The sequence below is a fragment of the Hylaeus anthracinus genome, unplaced genomic scaffold (genome assembly GCF_026225885.1).
Source record: "Hylaeus anthracinus isolate JK02 unplaced genomic scaffold, UHH_iyHylAnth1.0_haploid 4, whole genome shotgun sequence".
Classification (NCBI taxonomy): domain Eukaryota; kingdom Metazoa; phylum Arthropoda; class Insecta; order Hymenoptera; family Colletidae; genus Hylaeus; species Hylaeus anthracinus.
The window spans coordinates 6,091,719-6,116,983 of record NW_026535289.1 but is presented as its reverse complement, the minus strand read 5'-3'; the positions used below and the strand labels follow the sequence as shown (position 1 = coordinate 6,116,983).

The 25,265-nt window shown below is 43.0% G+C and overlaps 2 protein-coding genes across 5 annotated transcripts in view; one reads left to right on the top strand and one right to left on the bottom strand.

Annotated features, from left to right (window-relative positions):
- The window catches only part of LOC128895046 (E3 ubiquitin-protein ligase MYCBP2), a 278,943-nt gene that overhangs the window by 10,913 nt on the left and 242,765 nt on the right, over nt 1-25,265 (bottom strand). For all 3 annotated transcript variants that reach the window (XM_054157264.1, XM_054157265.1, XM_054157263.1), the window contains exons 30-34: nt 2,017-2,239; nt 1,433-1,795; nt 975-1,181; nt 546-751; nt 335-485 (exon numbers count right to left, since the gene is read on the bottom strand). In XM_054157264.1, coding sequence (XP_054013239.1) covers nt 335-485; nt 546-751; nt 975-1,181; nt 1,433-1,795; nt 2,017-2,239 — 1,150 coding nt within the window. The remainder of the gene's footprint in view (nt 1-334; nt 486-545; nt 752-974; nt 1,182-1,432; nt 1,796-2,016; nt 2,240-25,265) is intronic.
- The window catches only part of LOC128895051 (uncharacterized), a 48,589-nt gene that overhangs the window by 11,478 nt on the left and 11,846 nt on the right, over nt 1-25,265 (top strand). The window contains exon 1 of one of the 2 annotated variants that reach the window (XM_054157273.1): nt 3,921-6,149. The exons of the other annotated variant lie outside the window; for it this stretch is intronic. Within the exon in view, the coding sequence (XP_054013248.1) occupies nt 5,928-6,149 (222 nt within the window). The 5' untranslated portion in view covers nt 3,921-5,927. Of the gene's footprint in view, nt 1-3,920; nt 6,150-25,265 lie in introns of those variants that run through there. 2 annotated transcript variants of the gene reach the window in all.

Here is a 25,265-nt window from a genome sequence, read left to right as displayed (position 1 = left end):
TTCTAATACCGAGTACCGATGAAAATAATAAAATTCCGAAGCTGATCATCGCAAATTTGTTTCCTTAGTGCGAACATAAAAATTGTAAATATGTAGTGTATAAAGTAAAAAGATTTTCATAATTGTTTCATAACCAGGATAGAATTTGTTAAAGACTCAAAGAAGTTAATGTACATAAAATTTGGTAGGTCCTTAAGATTCTAGGAAAAAGTCAAATAGCAGTGATAGAATAAAATTTAAATTGATGTTATGTAAAGGTGTACATGTATCTTACATTCCCAAGTAAAAGAGAAAGGGAAAAGAAAAACAGTGGAACGGAAGAGTCGAGACTTACGTAGTCCTGAACGGTCACCGTGTTGCCATGAGCTAGCATTCCCACAGGCGCTGCCTTCAGATTGGGTCTGCTTCTGATATTGTGACCCGATGCACCGCATTTCACGACGACCATGCTTCTACCGGAGTCAAAGGTGACCGTTTTCCTTTTACTGAAACGAGAGAGTAGACTCTTCTTACAACTACCACGAACAAAACGTCGATGTACGTACTCCTCGACCACTTCGGGCCGCTTGCGCAGAATGGTTTCCTTGATGACTTGATCCAGGATGGACTTGGGCTCCTCGACTGGGAGAAGCAAGGTCTTTCCCAGGTGTTGATTGTACTGCAGGCACCAGGCCTCCAGGTGGCTGCTACTGCAATACTGCTTGATCGTTTCCGCGTTCAATCGCAACCAAACGCCATCGTCGTTGTGAATCTATTCAAATGAAATTTTTGGGCATGCAGAGACACAAATGTAAACAAAACGAAAGAAAAATTAGTCCAAGAATCTCAATATTGCTGTGTAGAACAGATCAGGAATCTGTACTTTCGATTATATAAAATACCAGTTCAAGAGCGATAATCTTCACGTAAAAACTTGATAAACTAGACTCTTGCCGACAGCAAGAATTAGACCTATACGATGGAAACAAGATTACCTCGTCTATGAAGGCTATAGTATCATTAACTGAAACGAAGCCAATTTGCTCGCTCTGAAGGGAAGGATGGGCTCTGATCCTCAAGCCCGCGCTATTCTTCGCCATGAATTTCCTGAGTCTGTTAGGTTGATGCTGCGGCTTCTTCACGATATTCTGCGTAGGTGGCTGCATGCCCTGTGGTGGCTCCTTCACTTCAACTTTGTAATTCTAGGGGGAAAAACAAGGAGTGTCGATAGAAAATAACGATCAATTCTTTAGAAATTCTTTCAAATAATGAAACAAAAATAAACACCTCATCCCCTATTTGTTAAGCAAAAATTAGTGCTTTGATTATAGAATGCTGTAATTCATAGCAAATAGATCGATTATGAGAAAATATATCAGTATGAGGTGTTTCCATTTTTAATATAAACTTCAGCCCATCTCTGTTCGAAACATGATGAAGGTCGACTACTCACATCGTCCATATTGTAACCGTCCACCGTGATCATAAGCGAATACCATCCCACGGACGACGGAGTCCAGGTCGCGCTGTAGCTTCCATCGCCGTTAGGTCTCACCAACATACTCTCGCTTGATCGCTTTATAGCCGGTGACATAAACCTTAACTCCTCGAACGAGTAGTTCTGATAAGCCTTCATGATAGTAATTGCATAGAAGCACGTCTTATTGTTGATCGTGACCTCGTACGGCACGTCCAACGAAGGTTGAGGATGACCACCGAAGGTCATCGGATCGGGCTGAGACACTCGTCGAATCCTTCTTCCTTGTTCGGAATCTGCCAAGTCCTTCTTGTCTATGGGGACTGCCTTCACCTCGACCTGCGAAATATTAATTAGTTGTTCGTTCAGTTCAAACTGCGTAATTTTTCATCGATTTCATATTTATATTTTTTACTTCTCTCACTACATAAAAAAAAAAAATAGAGTGTAAAATATATTTGATTTTCTGAAAGCAAGGTGAAAGAGCAAGGTTCAGCGATTGCACTTCTAAGCACTCCTAATGTTTCTAAAGTTATGAAGCTCGGCTTCAACTATCATACCTTTAAATTGGGCACGTGAACGACGTCCCCGTACTGGTCTCTGGTGAGTATGGTAACTATCGCAGGCCATCCACATTTCATTTTGTCCTTGGAATAAAGTGCCTCGCATTTCGATGGATCCACGAAGCTGTCCGGTTGCAACCATCTTGCCAAGCGACCTCCGCTCGTGCCGACAGTGCAGGAGACGAAATCTCTTAGGAAGAGTCGTTCGTTCGAATGACAACTGAAAACAGTAAAGAATGTTTCGTAATTATCGTGACTTTCGTTGAGGATTATTTTCGAAAAATGTACGCGGCATATCTTTCTCGACGTTTCATCACCAATATAGCTGCTTTTATCAGGGACCTGAAAGCGCAACGATATTTCCCAATCGTTGCACAATATTTGTTGCATTCCGGAATCGTTGATGAAGTAATTTACCCACCGTTGGGCGGAATACGGGGAAATCGATTTCCACATAGCTGTGGCAGCTTTGATATTCTTTTACGAGAAGTGCCGGAACAGTTTAGTAGTAGATCTCTTAGTTTTTGTTAATTGATTATTCCAAGATTAAATTTAATCCCATTATAAACAGTAATTTGTACATACTGTAAGCTTATTTATAATTATATAGAATGATAGCTCTACACCTGACACCCATTAACACATAATGTATAATCATAACCGCTAAGCCAGAACTTCAAAACCACCAAAATCAATACTCTTCAATTTCTTTATCGTACACTAAACCCTTAAAAATATTTTAGTCCGGAGTGTCGTTCAAGTTAACGACCAACCAGTGCCAAAGTTGGCGACACTAAAAAAAAAATCACGGATATTGTTGCAGGTCAAAAAGTGGTTCCGAACGAGGCCAGGATCGTCGCAGGTAGTCGACTTGTTGGAACGAGTTCCGAGCCGCAATGCCCCTAATTGGTGCTACGTTCCGCGGATCTCGTCTGGGTAGATCACGAGCAGAGGACGATGCTCCTCTGCCAGCCAGACAATCGCTGCTTCCCCTAGCGAGTCATCGTCGGACTCATCCCTAATAAGGTGCAATCACATCGCAATTTCGTTCCCCGCAGCTCGACAGCAAAGCGTTCGCTACCTATACCGTACACGCGATCATGCCTTCGCCGATTTCGCGTCAGACGAGAGCATCTCGTTCCAGCATGGAACGACTTCTTCGTGGCTCGCGGACCCGGTTGCTTTCTAAGAGACGGCCGACCAAACCGGTATCGAACGGGGCCCGATGTATATTTCATCCATACGCGACGCGAGGGGAAACGAAATCCATCCGAAGTAATATCACACGGTTCGCGATTGTTCGAGAAACTCGGCTTTCGCCGAAGAAAAGATCAACAGGATTTATGGTAGATGTTCCTAGAGTACCTGTGGAGTTATGAACTTTTATAGTGTAAAGATGGGGGGAGGCATCGATAGATTTAACCCTTTATAGGGCACAACTCCATGGGCATTTTTTCCCACTTATATTGAGGATGAACGTAGAAACATAAAATTACAAAATTTCCGAGGCTTCTTTAGTAGTCACAATGAGTACTAGTGACCTATAGAGTTACAAATCGCGTACTGTTTTCAAGCGTGTAATTTAATAACCGAGAGCTTCCTATTCCTGTCGACTAAAACAATCTGACATACTTCTCACGCTATGCCAGCGTTAGGAAAGGCGATATCGAGATAATTCCATCCGTCGTAAGCGTCCGATGGGTATTCTTTAACACGGGGACCACGGATTGCCCTTGACGTGGGTGTCGTTTTATCGATCACTCGAGTAACTCGAGAGGATCGCGAAAGAGGATCGACAGGATGGAATGCGAAACGAAATCGAACGCCGGACGAACCGAGGGTATCGGGAACGAGCGTTTCGTTGGGAATAGGGAAAGGGCGGCTTTAAGGTCGGCCTCTATGTGACGTATGGTCAGCACGTGGTCATTTCGGAAATGGCCAGTTCAGCTGGCGTCAGGTGCTTCCTGGTTTGAGAAGAACGTTATCAATGAATGGACGTTTCGCATGTGTGACGCAGACAGGACGGGGATGCCGGCGGGCTTCGAGTTGCACGGACACGGGCAATTTCTCATGGGAAATTAAATGGCCAGGCTTCTGCTCATAAAGCGAAGAGCTACGAGGGTATAGCGCTTTAGGGAAACGCCCGTCTACCATGAAAAGCGACGTGACTATGAAGAGACGCTTGCGAGGCTGGGCGGTCTCTTTTTTACGGTCCGAGTTCCGCATTGGGTTTCATGTCTTCTACTAACTGGCTATAAAAGAAGATACTCTGCCACAGCGTCCCAGTTGTTACTGTTCTCCCTGTTAATTTTTTTGGAGACATTAAAATGCGCGCTGGGAATGCGTTATCAGGTGTTTACAAGGGACTTCGTGACTCGAAAAATGTACTCTTTCTTGGTTTTTCACTGAACAAACATGTAGTTTAGGAGTAAATTATTTACTCCTACATTGAAAACTTAGAAGACCAATAAATTAAGTGGCTTCAAAATTTGAGTTAACACTTTGCACTCTGCGGCATCTCGTTGTAAAATGTGCGAACAGAAATCGATTACATAAAACAGTCTCACTTTGGAAACGTGTCCTTTTTGGTATCATTAGACTTGATTATAAATTCTTACAGCTTACTTGAAGCGTTGATACCATAAATCCTTTATGTTTGCAGTGGAGTAACTAACAAAATTTGTTAGACTTGCGTTTAACAAATGTGCAAAGGGTTAAAAAATTGATTCACGCAGCTGCTCCGAATGACACCGTTTGTTTATCATTCCACAATGGTCCCAATTAGAGCGTTAACCAAACCGCAGAAATCCCTTGCCAGGAAGGAAGAACGAGGAAACTATACAAACCTGTGTCAGTTGTACTCGGAGGGGTACGCACAGGTGTTCTCGCACGACCTGCGTCGCCAAAACCGCACACAAACACGCGTTACGTAAACGTTGGTCACGACGATCCGCGTTTCGCGATGGACGGGAGCTGTTGTTGGCTCGTAACTTGGTCAAGGTCGGACCTTGGAGGGCAGAAAGTGCGCCGACCCTGCGCGACCTGCTCGAAAACCGGTGCCGTCGCCCTCCGAGGTTAGGCCCTTCCCACTGTCGCGTACAGAACAGAACAGAACCCTGTCGAACCGGTGTTGTCGAAGAGTTCGCCCCTCCGGGGCTTCGCGCTGTCTTTTATCTTTTAAAAGCCCCGAAGAGGGAGTGCACACGCGAGAAGCGAAGCAAGGCAAGGAACACGGTTCTTGGTGGGGAGGAGACACCGATCGTGCATGCCACCGACCACAGTTTGAAAGCAACCTCCGTCATGATCGCGTCAGCTGGCCTCTAGTCGCCCCACCTCTTCGAAAACCAGCCGTCCGCGCGCGTGTTTGGTCTTGCGAGCGGCGGGCAACAAGCTCTCGTGCAGTTTTGCGACAGTCTCCGATCGCTGTCTCCAGGATACCTTGACGCGAACACGAGCCCAATTTCAAAGGATCGCGGCGAAAGGATCGATAACTTCGAAATCTCGGGACACTTCGTAGGTACTGGAGCACTGCTCCAAACGCTGAGAGGAATGTCTCCTACGATCTAGCTAGATCTGGACAAAATTCCTACCCGAATCAAAATTTCGCGACACGAACACCTTCGGATGCTTTGTTTGTTTAATCAAGGCCGCAATCCGAACGATAGGATCCAAATATGCTTCGCTCGGATACCAGAACCTTCTGAGTAGACCGCTGCGCACAGTTTTTATTCGTCGCCCATCTCTGGATGTGACCCAGTTCGAAGAAGAACGGATGGGAGCGTGGGTCACGTACCGCAGACCCAACGATCCACTGTAGATGATTCACGAATGATGTGAGGATCTCTACGGGGAGGAAATCGAAGGCGATCGATCGCGGCCGACGAACAACGCGACCCTTTGTCCCGAGGATGCCGGAGTATCGCAAGATGAGCAGGAGGAAAGTGTTCCGCGGCCTGGACGGGCCTAAGTGTGATAGTGCGATCTTATGGTCGGTGTTCATGTGGTGTCTAGTATTTCTGCTTGGTAACGTCGAGAGTGCACCGCCTGGGATATGCGCGATGGACGGGTGCAACTGCACCGTCAAGGCGCACCGCTGGATTAACGTCAAGTGTGTCTTCTCCAACGATCAGGTGAATGAGAAACAGTAACCTTCGCGACTAACCCACTGTAACGGATGACATTGAACAAAGAAAAAAAAAAACAGGAGACGATGATTTTAGGTATTTTTATGTATCGCTTAGAAAGTAACACTGATTTGCTGGGAGGTCATCGAGGTTGATGGAAATTCTGATTCCAAGTGTTGTAACGGTACAGTGGCTGGGAAAGATAAAATATGAAGTGCATGGATATTGAGAAAATAAACAGGGAATGGGTAAAATAGCGTAAACACCTGTAAAGTGCACTGCACTTGTTAAAACGGAGCTGGGTCGATTAGCTTTGGTATAGCTATTTTAGAGTAGATTTATGCAAGTTTTGAGTAGTTTTCAGTGAAAAATTATCACGGTATATTCATATTAAAAAAACATGTTCGTATTATTTTGACCAATCCTTAAAAAAGATAATTGCTTTGAAGGATCGTAGAAGTAGTACAGGCGATAAAGCAAAGTCTAGGAAGTATCCTGAGGGATACTGAGAACTAAAATGATACAGGGTTTGCAAGGCACGAGTGACACGAGATTCGCGATTAAGATATCATGCATAAATTAGGAGAGTGCATTGCACTACGATCCCCTTTGGATCTTTCTCGCTAAAATTCGCGACATGCAGACGATGGTGGAAACGTGCGAGGCAAATGTGCCCCCGATGACTAACTCTTTGGGTTTTCGACTTTGTTCGAGATTATATACTTCAGTGTCTTCCGTAGGATTCAGCCTGGGGTCTAAAAATGGATGGTCTTTACTGTCGCGCGATTAGCTGCTCCGTTCGCTCTCATAGAGATGAAACTTAAAACTCGAAAAGAAAATTACTAGAGTATCGAAACGTGGATCAACCGATCTAGTTTGTTTGCCAATTATCTTGTAGCTTTTAATGACGGTCGAGATGAGGAGAAAAAATGAGATTCCTTTAGTTTCTAAAAACTAAATAAAAGAAGACAAATGAACAACAGGAGACCACTCTAACAATGAAGCAAAGAAAAAGATTATAATAGGTAGACTATATTCACAGAAACGTGACATCGCACACATATCAAGCAATCTTATCTAATTCTCACAAGCCTTCCTACCTAATAATTACCTCAAGTACATGTGACCCCCTCGAACATTCCCCAAAACATTTGATCAGAGCGCCACTCTAAAATTCTCGAGGCATCCCATAACGCCTCGTCGAGTGGCAAAATATGAAAATGAAACACAGCGGAAAAAATTAATTCTCCGTGTACTTTCAAAGTACATGAAATTACCCGAAATTGCTCGGTAGATCTCTCGAACCTGTGAAAGTTTTCAAGGCAAAGGGAGGGGAGTCGTGTTCCAGTTGAAATTAGCATATAAATCATTGGTCCGTGAATTTGGCGGGAATCACACAGTAGGTTGCACATGGGAGACTTGGGCTGCGCACTGTCTTCTATGAGCACGTTTCGGTGCATTATACATATCCGGAGTTCCACTTGCCGTTCTTGTTGTCAGCTGCGCTCGGCTGGATGCAGTCCAACCGATGCACCACGCCTGGAGGAGAGAGACCGTAATACGACGCGTCGCGCCGCGACGCGCGGCAACCGGCTGGCTCTCCTCCGACGCTGCCAACTTCCGCGAGAAACTTGAAATCGAGTTAGACGAGGCCGCGCCGCTGCTAACGGGACGACAAATTGTTATTGTCGTCGACCACGATATTTTCCATCGACGATCGGAATTGCAACGAGTTTCACTCTGCATTCGAGAGTGATGGGCACAATTCGATCATCGGTAATAGGGGATTTGCTCAGTTAGGATCAACGTTCCTCAGGGCCGTATATCAACAACTTAATTTTGTACCATCTTCTGAAAACACTTTGACAGTCTTTTTAAATTGAGATTCTTATGAATTTTAGAATACATTTCTGTGGTAGTTGATCATAATTCTCATATGTTTATGTTTAATTTAATATTAGGTAGACCGAAAACTAATGTCGTTTCTTTTACATTAAATTCAAATTTTCCAATAAATTTCTATCTTTAATTCATTATATAATCGCCCTCATTGTCAGCAGCATTCATTCTCACCTAGTGTGCAAATTTTCAATGTCATAAAAATCAATGAGCTGATAAATGATAAATGACAAGTATTTAAGATGGCAAAAACGACATTACTTTCTAGTCCACCTAATACTTATATTTAACGTTTATAGATTGTTTGTACCACATTTCATTCTCTGTTAATTGCGAGCACGTCTGTTGATGTGCCTGTGTAGAAAGCTCTTCATCCTTTATTCGTAATACCGGAATATTTCACGCTCTATAATTAGAGAATTATTCCCAGAGCCCATAAAATTATCATCCTCGAGCACTTACATCTCCTATCAAGTTATCACGCCAAATATTTCACGCACAGCAGCGGGGCTCTGTAATTTGCCATCCAGCAGAAATAGATTGGGATCGAAGGGGGACAAACTGAGTGCTTCCTTTGTTAGAAACAAACTCGATTCAGCTGACAAAAACGATGCTCGGTTTCGTGGACGAGTTGCCTTGCGAACCGGTACGTAACGCGTCACGGAATTGACGATGGTCTCGATTTCTGAGGTCGTCCGCTGGGGTTAAATATCGATGCTACGCTTCTCGACTGCGAACTGGGCCCCTGCTTATTGCCTATCTTGCCACCGATCGGAGAGCTGCTTAGAAACGCAAGGATAACCAGTTTTGCGCGGCATCCGCGTATATGCGAACGGTCGGTGCTCGTTATGAATTTTATCTGTGCTGTTGGCTACCGTGAGGCCTTTCGAAACTTCATCGCGACGTTCTCCAACAAATAACTCGAGAGACTGAGAGACGAGAAAACCTAAACATTCTCCTGGGAGGGAGAGCTATTTATTTGCTCACGTTTTGACCCTTTTTAAAGAGTCCTCCTCGGTACTTACGAAAATTATTGCTGCATTCATTAGAAATTACAATGAAAATAATATATACAATCGTGACGCTTATACAGGATGTCCCGTAACTGGTGGCACAAGCGAGTAGGGGGTAATTCTATGTGAAAAATTGAATCGGAAAGGTAGAATAAAATTTGTTCATATGACGCTTTATTGTCGCAAAAAATTAGATTGAAAATTTGTCGAGTACTCATGCACTTGAACCAGCTTTCAGCTCGACGGATTTCATTGTAGATCATAAGCATAAGATGCAAGTAAAATCGATGTAAGAGATGTCATCATGTTGACAATCTTTGTAAACATTGCCGGAAGTACGGAAGTAATCTACGCGGAACAGTAAGACAGAAAAATCCGTCAAACTGAAGCTGAATCAAATTCTCGATAAATTTTCAAACTTATTCTTTTCGACAATAAAGCGTCGTATGAAACAATTTTATTCTTCATTTTCGATTTAATTTTTTACGTAGAATCACCGTCGCTTGTACCATCAGTTACAGGACACCCTGTAGATTCTGAAGATGGCTTCAAGAAAAATAGAGACTGGAAAGCAATCATCCCCTAATTCGTGTACGGAGCTCCCCCATGAAGATCTGATAATTAAAACGTAGTGTTTTCAGCACTCCTCTTGACACCCTACCCACATCGCTCCACCATTAAATATCTCACCGCTTCTTTGCCAACTACAGGATCTCTGTGAGCCTCGCGGCCATGCCGACTATGTTTCGCATTATTGAAAGTAATTTCTGTCGGTCTGACAAACGCCCGTCGCGACGTGGCGTAGGCGTGACACGCATTGCAATGTATACCGGGTGTTCCTAATCGTCAGCGAATAGGGAAACGATTAACAAGGGAATTCTTTCGACGATGGTGTCCGTGGGCAGTTCGTTGACACTGTTAGCCCGCCACGAGTCTCTCGGCGAAATATACTTCCTAATCGAATCAGATCCAGCCACGACGTCACTTATCATTCCACCGTCGTTAATTCCATTTACAGGCCGAGCCGTCGAGGCTGTTTGCGTTAAATGCCCGACGAGCTTTCTTCAAACGTGGGCTCGGGGATGGCTACGTGCCGATCATCGTTGAATGAAATACCGATGCGATTACCAGTAATGAGTTTCATTAAATCGTCGTTAAATACGCATTTTCTTTTCCTATTTAAGCTTTGAAAGTCGAATTAGCGAAGCTTTCGATAAAATATGCGAGGGTCTGGAGGGAAGCGGAGGGAAGCGGAGGGAAGCGGATTTTATCTTATCGCGAATTTATCGAGCTGATATAACAGATAGGCACCATTCAACGTGTTTAGAATCGAACATTATCGCTTTGAATTAAATCAGTGACTAGAAGAAATCGTATTCGTAGAGGCATCATTATCAATGGTGACCATGTCTCTAAGATTTTATTCTGAAAATCCAAGAGTACCAATTGGGGATTTCCAAGTTGGGGATTTGAAAATAAAAGGATTCGAAGCATTCGGATCAATTTTGGCATGTTTACTTCCACGTTTCATAGATTTTATTATGGAAATCCAAGAGCATCGATTCGTTCCAAGTTGGGGATTTAAAAATAAAAGATTTCGAAGTATTCGGATAAATTTTAATATGTTTACTTCCACATTTAGATCTTTGTGTTAGCCCCCGCCAAGCCTGAGAACCCACCTTTGGTTCCTTGTACGGAGGTAGTAAAAGTTACCCGCGGACGTGGCCTTTGAAACACTTCCATAGCGATGCACGCGTGTCAGGCCTCGTCGGAACAGTTAAACACGGTTTCGAAGAATCTGTTTGTACATTCAAAGAGGCTTCGCGCGAAGGTCGTACCCGTGTAGATCGTCGCGATAGGTCCCACGAAATCGACGCTGGCGCGTTCGCCTAAACCTAGCGGCTTCCGCCGCGCGCAACTTCCGGTCGAAGGGGATGACCATGGCTCGAAGTCACGACGCGGAGAGAAGAGTCGACGCATTGTCATCGCCTCGGTGATATTTCTCCGCGTCTCAGACCGGGGGCATTGTTCCTCCATCAGCGCCAGTAAACAGCCTGATCTTCCCCTGTTCGCGGATGGATTCGAAAAATCAAAGATTAACCTTATCGCGCGCGGACGTCGACCCCAGACTGCTGCACCGGGGCGATTAGAGTTTAGCGATTCGAGTATTTTGTGGGTATTTTAATATTACTATCAGGATACCATTAGTCATATACCACCATTTAAATATCATTACTCGAGCATTACTATTTCGATAGCATCATTCCACCATCGCTACTTCAATGTCGTTATTCAAATATTACTAGTCTACCGTCATCATTCGAGTATCACCATTTGAATTCTATTATTAGAACAAGACAATATTCACATACTGTTTACATAGTGAAGAGACTGCTGACGTATTTCAATAGTGTATCAGTTAATTCAGGCCATGCAAACGGATGAATCGTTGTAGCGAGTGAAATCGATGATTCTCAGAAGATAATCAATCACCTGCGTATATACAAACGTATGGGAATACAAAGCGTTTCCTTTAACGTAAGCATCTATAACATCTACGTTTCTTTTGGAGACACAGAGGAAGCCAAAGGAAAGATTGCCATTTTCTAAAGGACAAACATTTCATTCAATGGATTGATTTAGACAATGTAATACTACACGAGTAGTAAAATATTAGGTCAAACACGGAAGTATTAAGCCAGTCCCCTTATTAGTTTCATGCAGAGGCATAACGTTCGCCGATTTCCGCGATAAACGGACCATTGTGCCGCTAATTCAATTGCAAATCGATATCCACGCGATCAGAACGGACGAATTCGTCGATTAATAACGGAGTCGACGCGTGTCCCCGTTTAATTCCTGGCTGTTACATTTGCTCGCAGTACAATAACGATGGAACAATTGTAATCGCGCGAGACAAGAGCAAATACGATTGGAAACGCTCGTGCGAACGATAAAAGCAGTTACAACGGAAACGAACGTTCCACGAACAGAAGCGTGACTCGTATCCCATACGTCGAGGATACGTTGGACGACCCCGTTATGGTTCTAATTGGTTGGCCCAATTATCGTTAGAGCAGTCTACGAAAACGACTCGATCGTGTCGCGCGCTCGTATCCACGGATTTCATGGGCCACTTCCGCGATGAGCTTGGATTTCTATAATTCCTCTTTCAGATTATATTGGACGATGCTTCCAGGCTTCGTGATCGTGCATTCGATTATGATTATTTGGATAGTTTATAATTTGATACGAACTCGTAGCAACAGCATAAGCTAGAGGAACCTTTTAAATCTTTTAATCGCGACAGATATCGAACATATTTTCATCTAGGTCCTATAAAATAAAATACACAGAATTTTCTGATTTCAGTACATTTTCTCGAGCCTCGCTCGACATAGGATTACAAAGGGTTAATCATAGACGAATATGTCTGCAAAATAATACACGTATCGAGTGTCCTATTTTCTTCAGAGAAATTCTTGTTTATTTTGTAATCTTCAGCGCTCCAAGCCTAACTATCCAATTCCAAGAAGTCACCAACTCCAGCACCAGCGCTATCCAAGCCTCCCACTCTTTGCAGCAGGCGTCTGGTTGATATCAGAGCCTGGTGACTTCCTCCCAGACACCAGGAATTGATGTTCCCCGGTGGAACGTCGATGTCATAACTTGTTCGTGAATCCGGACCGTGTAAACGTACACAATGGTTCTCGTTCTCGAGAACCGGTCACACCTCTGCGGGCCTTTTATTCGTTCCGTCGGTCGGTCGTCCAGCGCGGTCGTTTGGATTAATAAATTGACGGGGCAACGGGGTGCCCGTGGTTGCGGGGCAAGGGGCAACGGAGCCGCGGTGGGAATTTCGAGCGGACAAAACGTACCACGCGGATAGCGAGAGGACAGCCGCGTCGAACTCTCCACGACCGCTGCCCAATCCTTGCTCTGGCTCAATTTATTCACAATAGGCTCTTTCAACGAATTACTACTTCGGTCCACGACGAATCTCTGGGTGTTACCGAGCGACCATAGTGTGATCATGCGGGCACTGTGTCGCCGAGACGAAGGCGCGGGGGAGGGAAAAATTATGGGTGTCGTTTATCATGCTACGCTCCCTGGCGTCCACCAGCTTCGCCTCTCTTTGATCCGAGTGCAACGGCTTGTTTTTGCCCCCTGTTCTTTTCTTGCCTCGATTTGTTTATCAGAGGGAGGGAACGATAACGGATTCTGAAACTTAGTGGATCTGTTATCGGGAGTGTTTGGGGCAAGCGCCAATGTTGCCAGGCTTTGATACGGGAGCTAAGAATATCGACGATTTTTACCACAAGCGAAAGTTATTTCTTCTTATTAGTTTTTTACTTGTTATTCGAGGATGTATAGAGTAAAATAAAATTTAAATTTCCTGGCTTGATCGTAAGCTTTCTGCGCCGAGGATCCGACCGTTAAGATGAGGAGACTTTCATATTTCATAAAAATAGATTATTTACGAAGAAACAAAGGACCTATTTCTTAAACTATAACATAATCAAAGAATGATATGAACCGAGTAAAAACATAAAATTCTGCATCAGAATGTAAGTAAGAACAAACATTCTATTGGCGAGCTTTACGCGGACTGCTTTCATCGGTTTTCCACCCGGCCACATTACACAGTACAGGATTAAACGTGATCCTATTAATCATTCGAACAGTTCGCAATTACTTGATGCTGTATTAGTAGATAATTGGCTTGCACGGATCGTTCCAATTATTAATAGCGTCAAGTCGAACGCAAGATCTGCCAGATTACCGGTGACTCCAACCGTACATGTTCTGGAAAGCACGATGAATGAGTCTCTCTCTAATAATAATTAAAAAAAAAAAATTTGTTTCATTTATCTCTCAGTGGTTATTAACTCAAACACAGAAAGGCAGAAAAAATTGTGACCCTTTGCCTTTGATCCGTTGTAAGACTCGCCAGAAACGCTTCTTTAATAGATTCCTCCAGCCGTCTCCGCCAAGAGGGTTTAGAAATTTAGATACCTATTACTAACGTGAAACCGTCATGGAATTCATTCGATTCGAAACCTTTAGATCTCCACCCGATAAAAGACCCGGCGTTAATCGAAAATTTACATGATCCCGAAACGTTGAAATATATTCACCCCTCTATTTCCGCTTCGACTCGGAGAAGTCTCGTATCTAGACAAAATGCTATATCTGTTGAAAAGGAAACAGCGATCGCCGCGAGATAGATCGACGTTCTCGTATCTCGATGCAACTCTGCCCTTTCCAACGCGTCATCGCAATTAAGCCACGGAAATCCTTCGTCGAGCGTGGCGGGATCTAAGCTGGCACCGGTTAGCGCGGCAGATAACTTCGATAACCCAATAAACGGCGTGAATCGAGATTGCGGCACGCAGCGCATTATCGCCGCGCGAGTAGTCGGTTTGAAATTACCCTTGCGGGCAATATAAATTATTTTAGGACGGCTCTCGGTGCACAATACGTGCACGCGCATCTGGCCCGATTGCGGTTTGCTGGCTTTGTCTGGAGAATTCGCTCGGGGGCGTAGATATAGCCGACATCCTGCTTCGTTCATTCCCGACGATAATTCTCTGTAACACCCCGCGAGTACACTCGAGTTATCACGATTGGTCACACGTGCGAAGTGGCCCGCCGTACCCCTCTCGCTCTCGCTCTTTGCGCGTGTGTAATTCACCGTACCCGCTTGCAAAATCGCGCGTGTAACCTGCCGTTAGTCCGGTCCGTCCACTTGAGCTCCGTTTCCACGTGACCGGAGAGTCACGACTTTTAATACCGTGACATTGGTCTTCCCCCTCCTGATTTCACTTTAAAATCTATCGGACAGCGTTGACAATTGGTGAACTTTTTAATAAGCTTTGAGCTGTTTAGCATCAATTGCGTCGTAGATAAATCATCCAGGATCGATCCCTAATCAGTTACGTTTCCACGTTCTAAAAATTAGAATTTTATCTTATTTTCTTTAAAATAATCCCTTTCCCCATACTTATCTTATATTCGTATTCGTTCTCGTCAATTTCTAACAAGTTTCTCTTTTAATACGAAGAAATCAAAGTTTGCACTGTAATTGCATTTGCAATCTAACTATGTTTCAAGAATCATCATCCTCTCGTTTATCCCATTCAGAACTCACACAAAATCTTCTTCCAGGTGTGTTTCTTTTCCATTACTTGCGAGCAGCGATAAATCATAACTCTATTCTTGATTTCCCAGCTTGACAGTATCTTTCTATCAATTAAACATCGTCCTGTGCAGGTAACAAGACACTTCTTGGAATTGCAACGCGATGGGAGGACGGGGGGCATATCAACTCATCGCGTGTCGTACGCGATTACTCATCGACGTCTTGTTAACAATTCTGGAAAGAAATCCACTAATTGCGAGGAGTGTTTGTCGACCGGTAGAAGTAACTCGCGTGCGCGGTCGAGATTCCTGGCGTCGTGAAAGGTAATGTCGCAATCGAGACGTTGTACGTGAACGCACGCTATGGGGGCCTGCTTATGCGGACTCACACGACTATTGAAATAATCAGCAGCTTATAGGTTGCAGCAAGCATGACCAAGCGAACTTTAATATTCTCCGACGGTAGAACCTTCCACGAAGTTCACTCGAGCTTACCTTTTCAAACGTGACAAATACTTTATCTTAAGTACACAAATGATTGTCAATATTTGCTACAACTACAGTCAGTCCTATAAGTATTCGTACAGTGTTTGTTTATCGGAGAAATTTGTCTAAATTAAATGATAGGCTCGACGATTCCAAATAAATGTTTAATCATAAATATATACACGAATTAACTTTGCACATGTATATATTTATAACGAAACATTTATTTGGAAACACCAAACCAAACCAAGCCAAAATTTGGAGAAATATCTTCAATAGACATAGAGAGTATAAATACTTATGGGACTAACTGTATATCTGAAGTTAGGCTCTAACACCACTCACTTGATCTTCCAAAAAGAAAGTATTCATACAGAGTTATAAATGCCTCGATGAATATTACTATGATCGTCCTTATTAGATTCTCGATTGGACCTAGCGTGCAGTAGAGGGTCAAAATATTTTACCCTCATTGTTATCCACTTTTCTCTCATAATAAACCATAAACACCCCGCGCGGCTACTTCGTACTTTGAACAGTTACCGTATTTTAAATATGAAGCACCTTTCTAAGCGCAACGGAGGGTGCAGGATACACGGCCATTTCGTTTGCATCCACCCTCCCCCCTTTCCATCGCCATTACCATTTACGACCACGGTTTGTCTATCTACTCCACGGCAGTATACACCTAGTTTGCATTTTGAGCGGCCCTCGCACTTTAAACAATAGCGAGTGGCTGGCGCCGTGCTACGCGTCACGGTAATTATAATACATCATCTCCACTCTCACATTATTATTCGCGTTTACGGCGAGTGTGCGCCTATACCGCGCGTCTAGTTTATATTTCCGACGTTTCTCATATCTTAAATACGAGGCGTTGGCGGATTCTCCGGTATCGTGGACGACGCCGGCACGCAGTCCACTCGAGGAAGTCTTCCAAGAGAAGTTGAGCAACGCTGACACGGTCTGCCTTGGGTCTGTCTGATCTGACTCGTCTAATGAAGTTATAAAGTGAAACGATAATCTTATTGGTACAAATATCTTTTTTCAAATTCGATACACGTTCCCTCCGAGCTGATAAACCGTTCGGAGCGATCGAGTGGCGAAGAAAACAATTTCTGGAGCTCAGATTTCGGAATCCCCTCGGGTATCCTTGTCAAATGGCGACTTTGACGAGGGTACTGAGCTCCTTCTATTTTCATTTTTCGAAGCAAAATTGAAGGTGTGCTAAAGATGTATTGTATTACATATGCTTTCACTCAGGCTGATTCAATCTGAATCACCTAAAGATACTTGTCGAGTGTTGCCTCTTCATCTCATATCTTTTGATTTTTTTTTTTTTTTTAAGCTGGGCCAATAATGTTTCATTGTTTAGGTGCTTGTTCTTTTCGAATTCTCACGTTGATGACTTTGTTAGACCCTCGGCAAGCAAAGTTAGTCGGGTCCCAAGTTTTTTCTGCGTTTCCGGCTGGGATACAGGCTTTTCAAGTTTTCCGCGGAAACTGAAATTCGTCTCGGGTCGTTTTACGAAGACCGCGATGCCGCTCGTGGGAAACGCACTCGAACGTCACTCTGTGATTTATCGAGTACGATCTTGAACGGAGGAACTTTTTTTTTTTGTCTCGCTAATTATCTTGGAATGTTCCAAGTCCTGATGCGTTCCGAGAATGAAGTCGTTGATTATCTAGCCTTGAAGTGATGTATTTAAATATTAAACATGTTCATAGATCAACGCTTTTCTTCACTGCAACGAGATCTTCTTCGATTTGATATTTTTTGAAGGAGAAACCTTTTATTCTCAAGCAAAAGAATTTTTCAAGTTTTCAAACAACCGAAACGTCTGTTCCAGTTGTAAGCCACGTCTTCACATTTTAATAATTGTCGCAACGTCAACCCTTAATAATCATCATTAATTGAAAGAAAATTGGAAGGTTAGTATCGAAATGATGTCCCGTCGATTTAAAGACCGAGCCGCTGACAGGAATATCGCCCAAGTAGCTTAAACTGGTGGGAGGTACTCGACGTTCTCGAGTGGCTCACGTAACCCACAATCTTCGGCACTGTTTAAGATTTCAGTCGTCGAGAGTACTTTGTGTGCGGAATGGCTGTGGCCGTGACACGTTTGCCATAATTGTCTGACGGCTAACCCAGTGGCGTATTACACTGTAGACAAAAGAGACATCTGCCCACATCGAAGGAGATACACAAATTCTCACAGGTTCCAAAGATGAAGGAAACATTAGGATATCGACTCGATAAATTAAAATTTGTCACATTTGCGAGTTATAAAGATGGCTGAAAACTAAAAATCACGAATAACCTAAGCTGCTCTCCATTTTCGCACATTCAACTCTCCCTATCCCAAATCCTGAGAGTCCAAAGGATTGAAATCGCTATAAAAAACGGTCTGCGTGGATAGCAGCAAACATCAGCAGTTCGGATCGCCGACAATTAACCGAATTATCCCTCGACGAGGGTGAGAGGGCGTGATGGCGGTGGATCGGATGTATCTCTCGGTTTCGTGTGTCGCTGGCCCATATGCTCGACGAAAGTAATTCCGTCTGGTGCAGGGGGAGAGGAGCGACAGCGCGTGCACCGTCATTCCACGAATTAACTTCCGGCATTCCCGTGACAGCCATGACGCTTTCGGGGGGCACGCGAAATTCACGCGAGAGCGAAACGGGTAAATGCACGCGTACGCGTAAATGCGGTGGTTTTGCGGCCGGGACGTTGCGGTTCGACCACCAGCGATGTTATAAGATAACACCCACGCGTGGCTATTAAACATTTTTATCGACGATAAACCAGGATAGTTTTCATTTTTGTTTGCTCCACAACAGATGGCCCCTTTACTAAAAAAAAATCTCTGCGTGTATAATATCAGCGCTAACAAGACCAAGTTATTATACAAGGTGTTCGATTCGAAAGGGATGAAGTTATTAAATGTTTTTACGAAAGCTATAAAGGTACAAAAGAACATTGTATGGAGTAAATAATTGTGGAGATTCAGCGTATTATTTTTGTTTTAAGTTGAAGTGCGTTTTTATGACGATTTCAATCCTTTGGACTCTCAGAATTTTGTGGGGAATGACAGGGAGGCTTGAAAGTGCAAAAATGGAGAGCAACTTAGGTTGTTCATGATTTTTAATTTTCAGCCATCTTTATAACTCGCAAATGTGACAAATTTTAATTTATCGTGTCGATATCCTAATGGATTACTATTCTTTTGGTCTTTTTACATATTTTTATGTATAAAACAGCATTTGTTTAGGCATCCATGTATATCATTTAGATAACACTATGCACCTCGCTGCATAATCATCTTCTTCGCCCAATCTATCGATTCTAAAGGAATTCGAGGTCGAAATGTACTCGCGGCTATTTTGACGATACAAGCGGTATATCCAGCGCACGCTGCTCTCTTGCAAGGTGATCCATCGATCGGACATTGAACTCAGCTCGGACTACCTGGAGTCTCGTGTTCGCGGGTCTCTCCTTTCGTCCGTACATGGATTCGCAACATGATTCGAAGTAAACAGTAGTTGGGAGCGTTGGTTGATACTATTCCTGTTATCGATTATCACCTCCAGACCATCTTCGAAAACACGTCTCGTATGCTCTATGTAATTTCCATCTCACGCAACCGCTTATCATGGTTTCGTTCGCAAGTCTGGCTGTCGTGTCAAGTTGAAACGGAAGTCCCATGCCAGACTTTTACCCGACAGCGACATTTATGCTGTTTATTTTTAGTTATCTGCTTTTTACCGTTCGCGTTCCTGCAGGTTTCGCATCGGAGATGCTTCCGTGACTTATCGTAGAAAGAGTTGTTCAATTGCGTTGCATATTAAGTATCGATAATCGAAAGAAACACACGTAGCAGTGAAAGCAAATTTTGTTCCTTTTGAATTTAATACTTCTAGTGTAATGATTTGATACCTAATAAAAAATAACTTTGATATTTATTATAAAGAAAACTTTAGAACCTTGACTTTTTTCCTAGCTGAATTACCATTGAATTTATCCTCTCTTTATCTTTCCTTCTCTTTGCTCGTCCTCTTCTTGGCGGCGTTGTCTCGACGTTGGTTTTCTCTGATCTCTGGTTCTAAACTTTGTAATTCAAAGTCCTCGGGCAACAACGTTGTAATGAATACGTATCCCATGAAGTTGAGTTATGCAGGTTTACACGAGCGGCTGAATTTCTCCGTAACTTCAAAATGACTACTAATTTTGATTCACTTCGAATAGCGAAAAAACTCGTCGAATAACAATTAGAATTGAAATTGTAGAATGAAACCCTCTGCAATTTAATATACAATGTAAACCAATCGCTGTGCTGGTCACTTATTGTTTGAATAAAATTGCACGTATCTTTGTTTCTCGTCGTGCACGCGTGTCTTTTCGCGAGTTTGTCTCGCAGGAAACATCAAAGTCCTTGAAAACGCCACGTTTCACCGATTGTTCGTTTACTTCGGTTCTGAATCATGCAGATAACATCGTTATCTTCGCCATTAGGAGCTACTGTGCCGCGGTATGCGCGAGAAGTCGGTGAAACTCGTCGCTTTGTCAGGGAGGAAAAAATAAACGGCGGAGGCGATGTTCCCTTGGACGAAACGTCGTTTTGAGGAAGCTCGATAAGGCGGGGAAAATGCGTTTCACTGGAAATAGATTCACCGAGTTTATGACCGCTCTGGAATTCGGTGTTCCGTTCGCTTGGTTAGATAACGAAGTTATTGCTTTCTATTAAAGACATTTAACAGTTAATGACTTGCCAAAGATGTGTCGAATTTAAAAATTTTTTTTAAATCTTTAAATTGAGATACAACGATCTCTTGTTACGAAATTTGAAGTCATTGATCGATGAATGAAACGTCAAGTTTTTGATCATCGTGATCCCCCCAAATATCAGTAATTAAATCTAGTCATTTGTTTCTGTTCCAACTCCAACCCACTCGATCACGATACACCGTTGATTTGCTTTCTCCGCGCAGAACAGGTTACATTTTATTCAATGGAGGTTTATTTCCGCTCCGTCGATATGAATCGATACAGAATGACTATCAACGGTTTAAGCTCGAAACACGATCGAGTTTCATCGAATACAGGATGCACGAACCGGAAACGACAATTGAGACGTGCAAAGGAAAAACTCACTGCTGTTAACTCCATCCACGAAGAAGACGGTATTTCCAACGCGTCGAGCGCGGTTAATCGAATCTCGAATAACTCGATTACCGTCGTCTCAGCTTGAATTACAACTATAAACACCCGACCATCCCTGTACGGGGAAGGGTAGTCTGGTTCTGGGTATCTTCATTTAGCTTCAGTACTCGCAGCCAATTTCGGGCCTGAAGGAAACAGTAGACGAAACTTTACAAATACTTCTGAAGGCTTCATTGTTTTTGACTCGACTTCGTTCCATTCCTCTCTAACCTTTCGCGATAACGAAGCAACGTGCAGATGTTTGGACGATCTGGGGCTACTGGATACAATTTTTATCGTGGGAAAGGATCGCTTGATACGTGAGAGAAGTTACAACTAAAAGAGGATTTTTTAAGGATGGTTAATCCTTTCTTTCTACTAACGTCGAACAAAAATATATCCCCGTGTCGGTAACGGTATAATAAACAACAAAAATACAAATTTACCGGCAAAAAAATCGATTTACTTATACTGGATCGATCTAAAGGTTTAGTGTCACCAGTGACTATTACCAAAGAAAAGGTTAATAAATAATTTCTTAGGGGTGGAACATAACGTATTTCCTCACCTCTGTTGTTGATAATTTTATGATTGATCACGTTTATAAATTAATTATACCTGCACACAGAGTTACTAAAATCATAGTACAGTTTTTAAAATGTTTGCTTCCAGAACCACCCCACATACACGAACGATAATTACATTCCGTCGACGATTCAAAATTGAATCTCGAATATACATTATTGAAACATTAATGTAGTACGAATATCTTCGATGCAAATTTTCGACCTACATTTCCTCGCGAAATTGGAATTATTAATGAATTAAATATCAAACTTTTGATTGTTGTCTAGCGTTCCAAAATTGGAGCACGTTAATATTTGATATTTGAAATTTCATTTGGCACGAATTCTCGCGCTGCGAATTTTCAACCTATACATCCCCGTGAAATTTCGAATTATCCGCGAGTTGAACGTCAAAGTTTTGATTATTCGGCCAAAAATTAATGATAATATACGTGCAATTCCGAAAGCTATTTACCCGAATAATCTAAGGGTCACAAATATGTATTATTTTTTGTTTCTCGCCGAGCACCCGGCTACCCAGTGTTTATCTCGACGTAATAATATTTTCCGTCGAGCGTGAACGTCCCTTAAGCACCAATGGGAATCGTCCATTACAGTCCAGGTACCACCATTGTCGGGTTGTTCGTCAATTTCGATTCAACGGACGGATCGCCGATAGTTCGTGACTCGTAGACTTAAAATCGAAGCGAACGGAGCGGCGCTTATGCTTGGCATTCGCGGCACGTGTCTCGAAACTGCTTAATTATTTATCTTCCCGATCGAGTATTTCTTCTGCCGTATAATTTGGGCGGTCGACGGTGCTTCGAAATACGATTCGAAGAGCCTTGAGACGAGCCTCTTTCGCGAAACGCCCGCGAACGCCCTTGCCTCTTCCAACGAAGACATTATTCCAAGAGCTGTTTGTGTTTCTAGAGTAATTTCTCTTCGTAATTTATGTCGGTCGCGTTCAGTACCGCTGGCACGAGTTTCCACGGAAGCTGTAAATTATGCTACTTGCTTTTTGACATTCGGCAAAGAATTGCAGCGTTGCACTGACGGAACCCTCCTTCTCCTGCATTCTTGGACAACGTGATGCGCCGTTGATATCGTTGGAAACGATTTGGCACGAACCGGACCAAATGATTCGATTGTTTATTGGCGAGGTGTACTCAATCTGCTGCTGTCATAACTCATGTTTAGATTCACGTGGTACCGTTTAACGTCGAGTACCTACGATGAGTGAAATTCAGTTAAGCACGCTGAGAATGTTGCGGATCGTTCAATGGGAATTCCACATATTGGTAACATCTAATCGTTTATGTACTTCGGATGTGAAATTGAGATTCTCTTTCCGATGCACGAGAATACACAAGAGAACTATACATACAATCAATACAGATTATACTGGTACCAATTAGACCAAATGTACAACAGTCTTTAACTCTGTTTTAATTAAGAGAAAAAATTGTATGGCTACCCTAACACGGTAATACTTTATAGATACAGCCAATCTCATAAATATTCGCACTCTCTATGTCTATCGAAGAAGTTTGGCTAAATTAAATAATAGTCTTGATATTGCCAAATGAATTTTTCATTATAAATATGTATATGAATAATCTTATAGATGCATATATTTATACAAACGTACACTTGGAAACATCGAACCTATCATTTAATCTAAACAAATTTCTTCAATAGATATAGAAGATACGAATATTTATGAGACTGACTATATATTAACATCTAAAAACTCCATTGAGAAATGATTTGCTTCGTCAATATGGTTGCACCAACCTCATGCGCTATACTCTAGTGACTTTTACCAATTTAAAAAAAAAATTCTTATCTGGTGGTTTCCCTTAGAATGTTTCGCATTATTTTGGGTAGCAGACTTAATACTAAATTTCTTTCAAGTCACAAATGATAACAGATAGTGAGCTTAATTAAAATTCGTTTATTCCCTCAAAGCGAGGTTTTCTGTTCGCGTTTACCGAGATCTCTTCGTTCTGAAGCTCAACGTGAGTCGTGCAATCTTAAATCGTTTGTTTATCCTCGGGGAACTCAGCCGCCCTTGTATAATTTCGACCGGCAACTCGTAGGAATTCCTTTCTCGGTCCCCTGGGGGCCGAAACCGTAGCTGGGGACTTTGTGTTTCCTTCCGTTTGTTTCCTTTCTCCTCAGACGACGCCCGGGGGCGCAGCTCTTCGTACGCAACCCTCTTTCGTCCGAGCGGCGACGTTCCCCGACTGTCCATGGCAAAGTTTCACGGGGAAACCTTCGAAACGCGAAAACCCAACGCGGGAAGGGTTGGTAACATCATCCCTCTTGTCGCTTATGACCCGGCCGACGACTAAATTCGATTATCCTGCGAGGATTTCCTCGCTGCAGCTCTCTGTCCCCTCATTGAAACTTTACACCATACGGTAGCCATCCTTCTAAAGATTCTTTCTTTTTTAATACCTCCTTCAAAGGTATCGCGCCGACGGTGCATGGTTATGTGGGTTGTTGATAACAGGGTAACGAGCCTCGAAAGCGTACACTTCCGTCCAAAGGCTTGGAGCACCCTTCTATTCTTTTAAATAAGTAAACTTCTTCTTTTTAGGGTTGCTGTCATTTTTCTGGGTCACAAATTTTCGGAACGGTTTCGTCGATACAACGCAGGCTTTAAATAACACTCCAGGTGGCACTCGTATTCATTGCTACAAAATCGAAGATCGAAGATCAAACATCCAAGAATATTCGGTATAACATCACGTTCAGATTAAACGATTCCAGAATTACTGCTTTCTTCCACAACCGCGTCATTGGGCTATTCAGGGTTTTAGTAATTTATCCAGCGTCTGGTTCTATAATTGAGCCATTCATTATGGAAGCGGTGCTAACTGAATCTTTTAAAACGGAGTCTCTGTAACGAGGTAAAATATTCCTACGAACGCGACAACTTAGGCTGCTAAACACTCGTCTTGTAAGTGGTGTCATCTTCCTTCCTATACGCCTCCACACGACATCAACATTAAAAACCTTGACCGCGCCTCATCATCGTCTCGTATCTGTAAACAAAAGAACCTGTGTGTCACCGTTGCCATTAATGAGTCAACTCTCCAATTAATTCGCGAACAGGATTGGACGCTGAAGCGTCGAATTCGGGCGTCGTTCATAACCGGAGGTCCTCTTTGTGCCGGGAACTAGATGCAGAAATAGCCAGCGTTATCCCCGTCTCATCCTTTGAGTCAGCGCACGAAATGGCACGAATTTTAAGAGCGGTCTTAGTCATTCATCGAGAAGTGAAAACAGGTCTCGTGTATCTGGCGAATACACGTACGAAAACTGGTAGGAAGCGTTTCCCTCCCGTTCGTGGCCCCGTTGCTCTTTATTTCAAAGATCGTCCCAGCTGTTCGGAGCGATGCACCGAGCGTGACGTCACCGATGGACTCGAGAAAATGTCTCCAGCCTCTTGTCGCGCGTTACAGGGAATCGCGCGCATAAATCCCTCATATTTTTAACGAGCCTCCGGTATATTTAGTTAACTGGGCCTCTAATCGAGCTTGCACTTTGTGATTTCATTCGCCAGTGTATATCTGCATAGTCTCCATATTCGATATATTTAAAGATTAAATAGGGACCCAGAACAATTTAATTTTTTATTTTCAATTTTGTATAGATTTGTTCTCCATTTTCGAGTCCAAGTGCTCGCAATTTTTTATTGATTGAAATTCGCATCAAATCGATCATTCTTTCTCCCAGCAATACATCAATACGTTCGTGGAATTCTCGTGTGATTTACGAGGAGGTCATATTTTATACGATGAACGTTG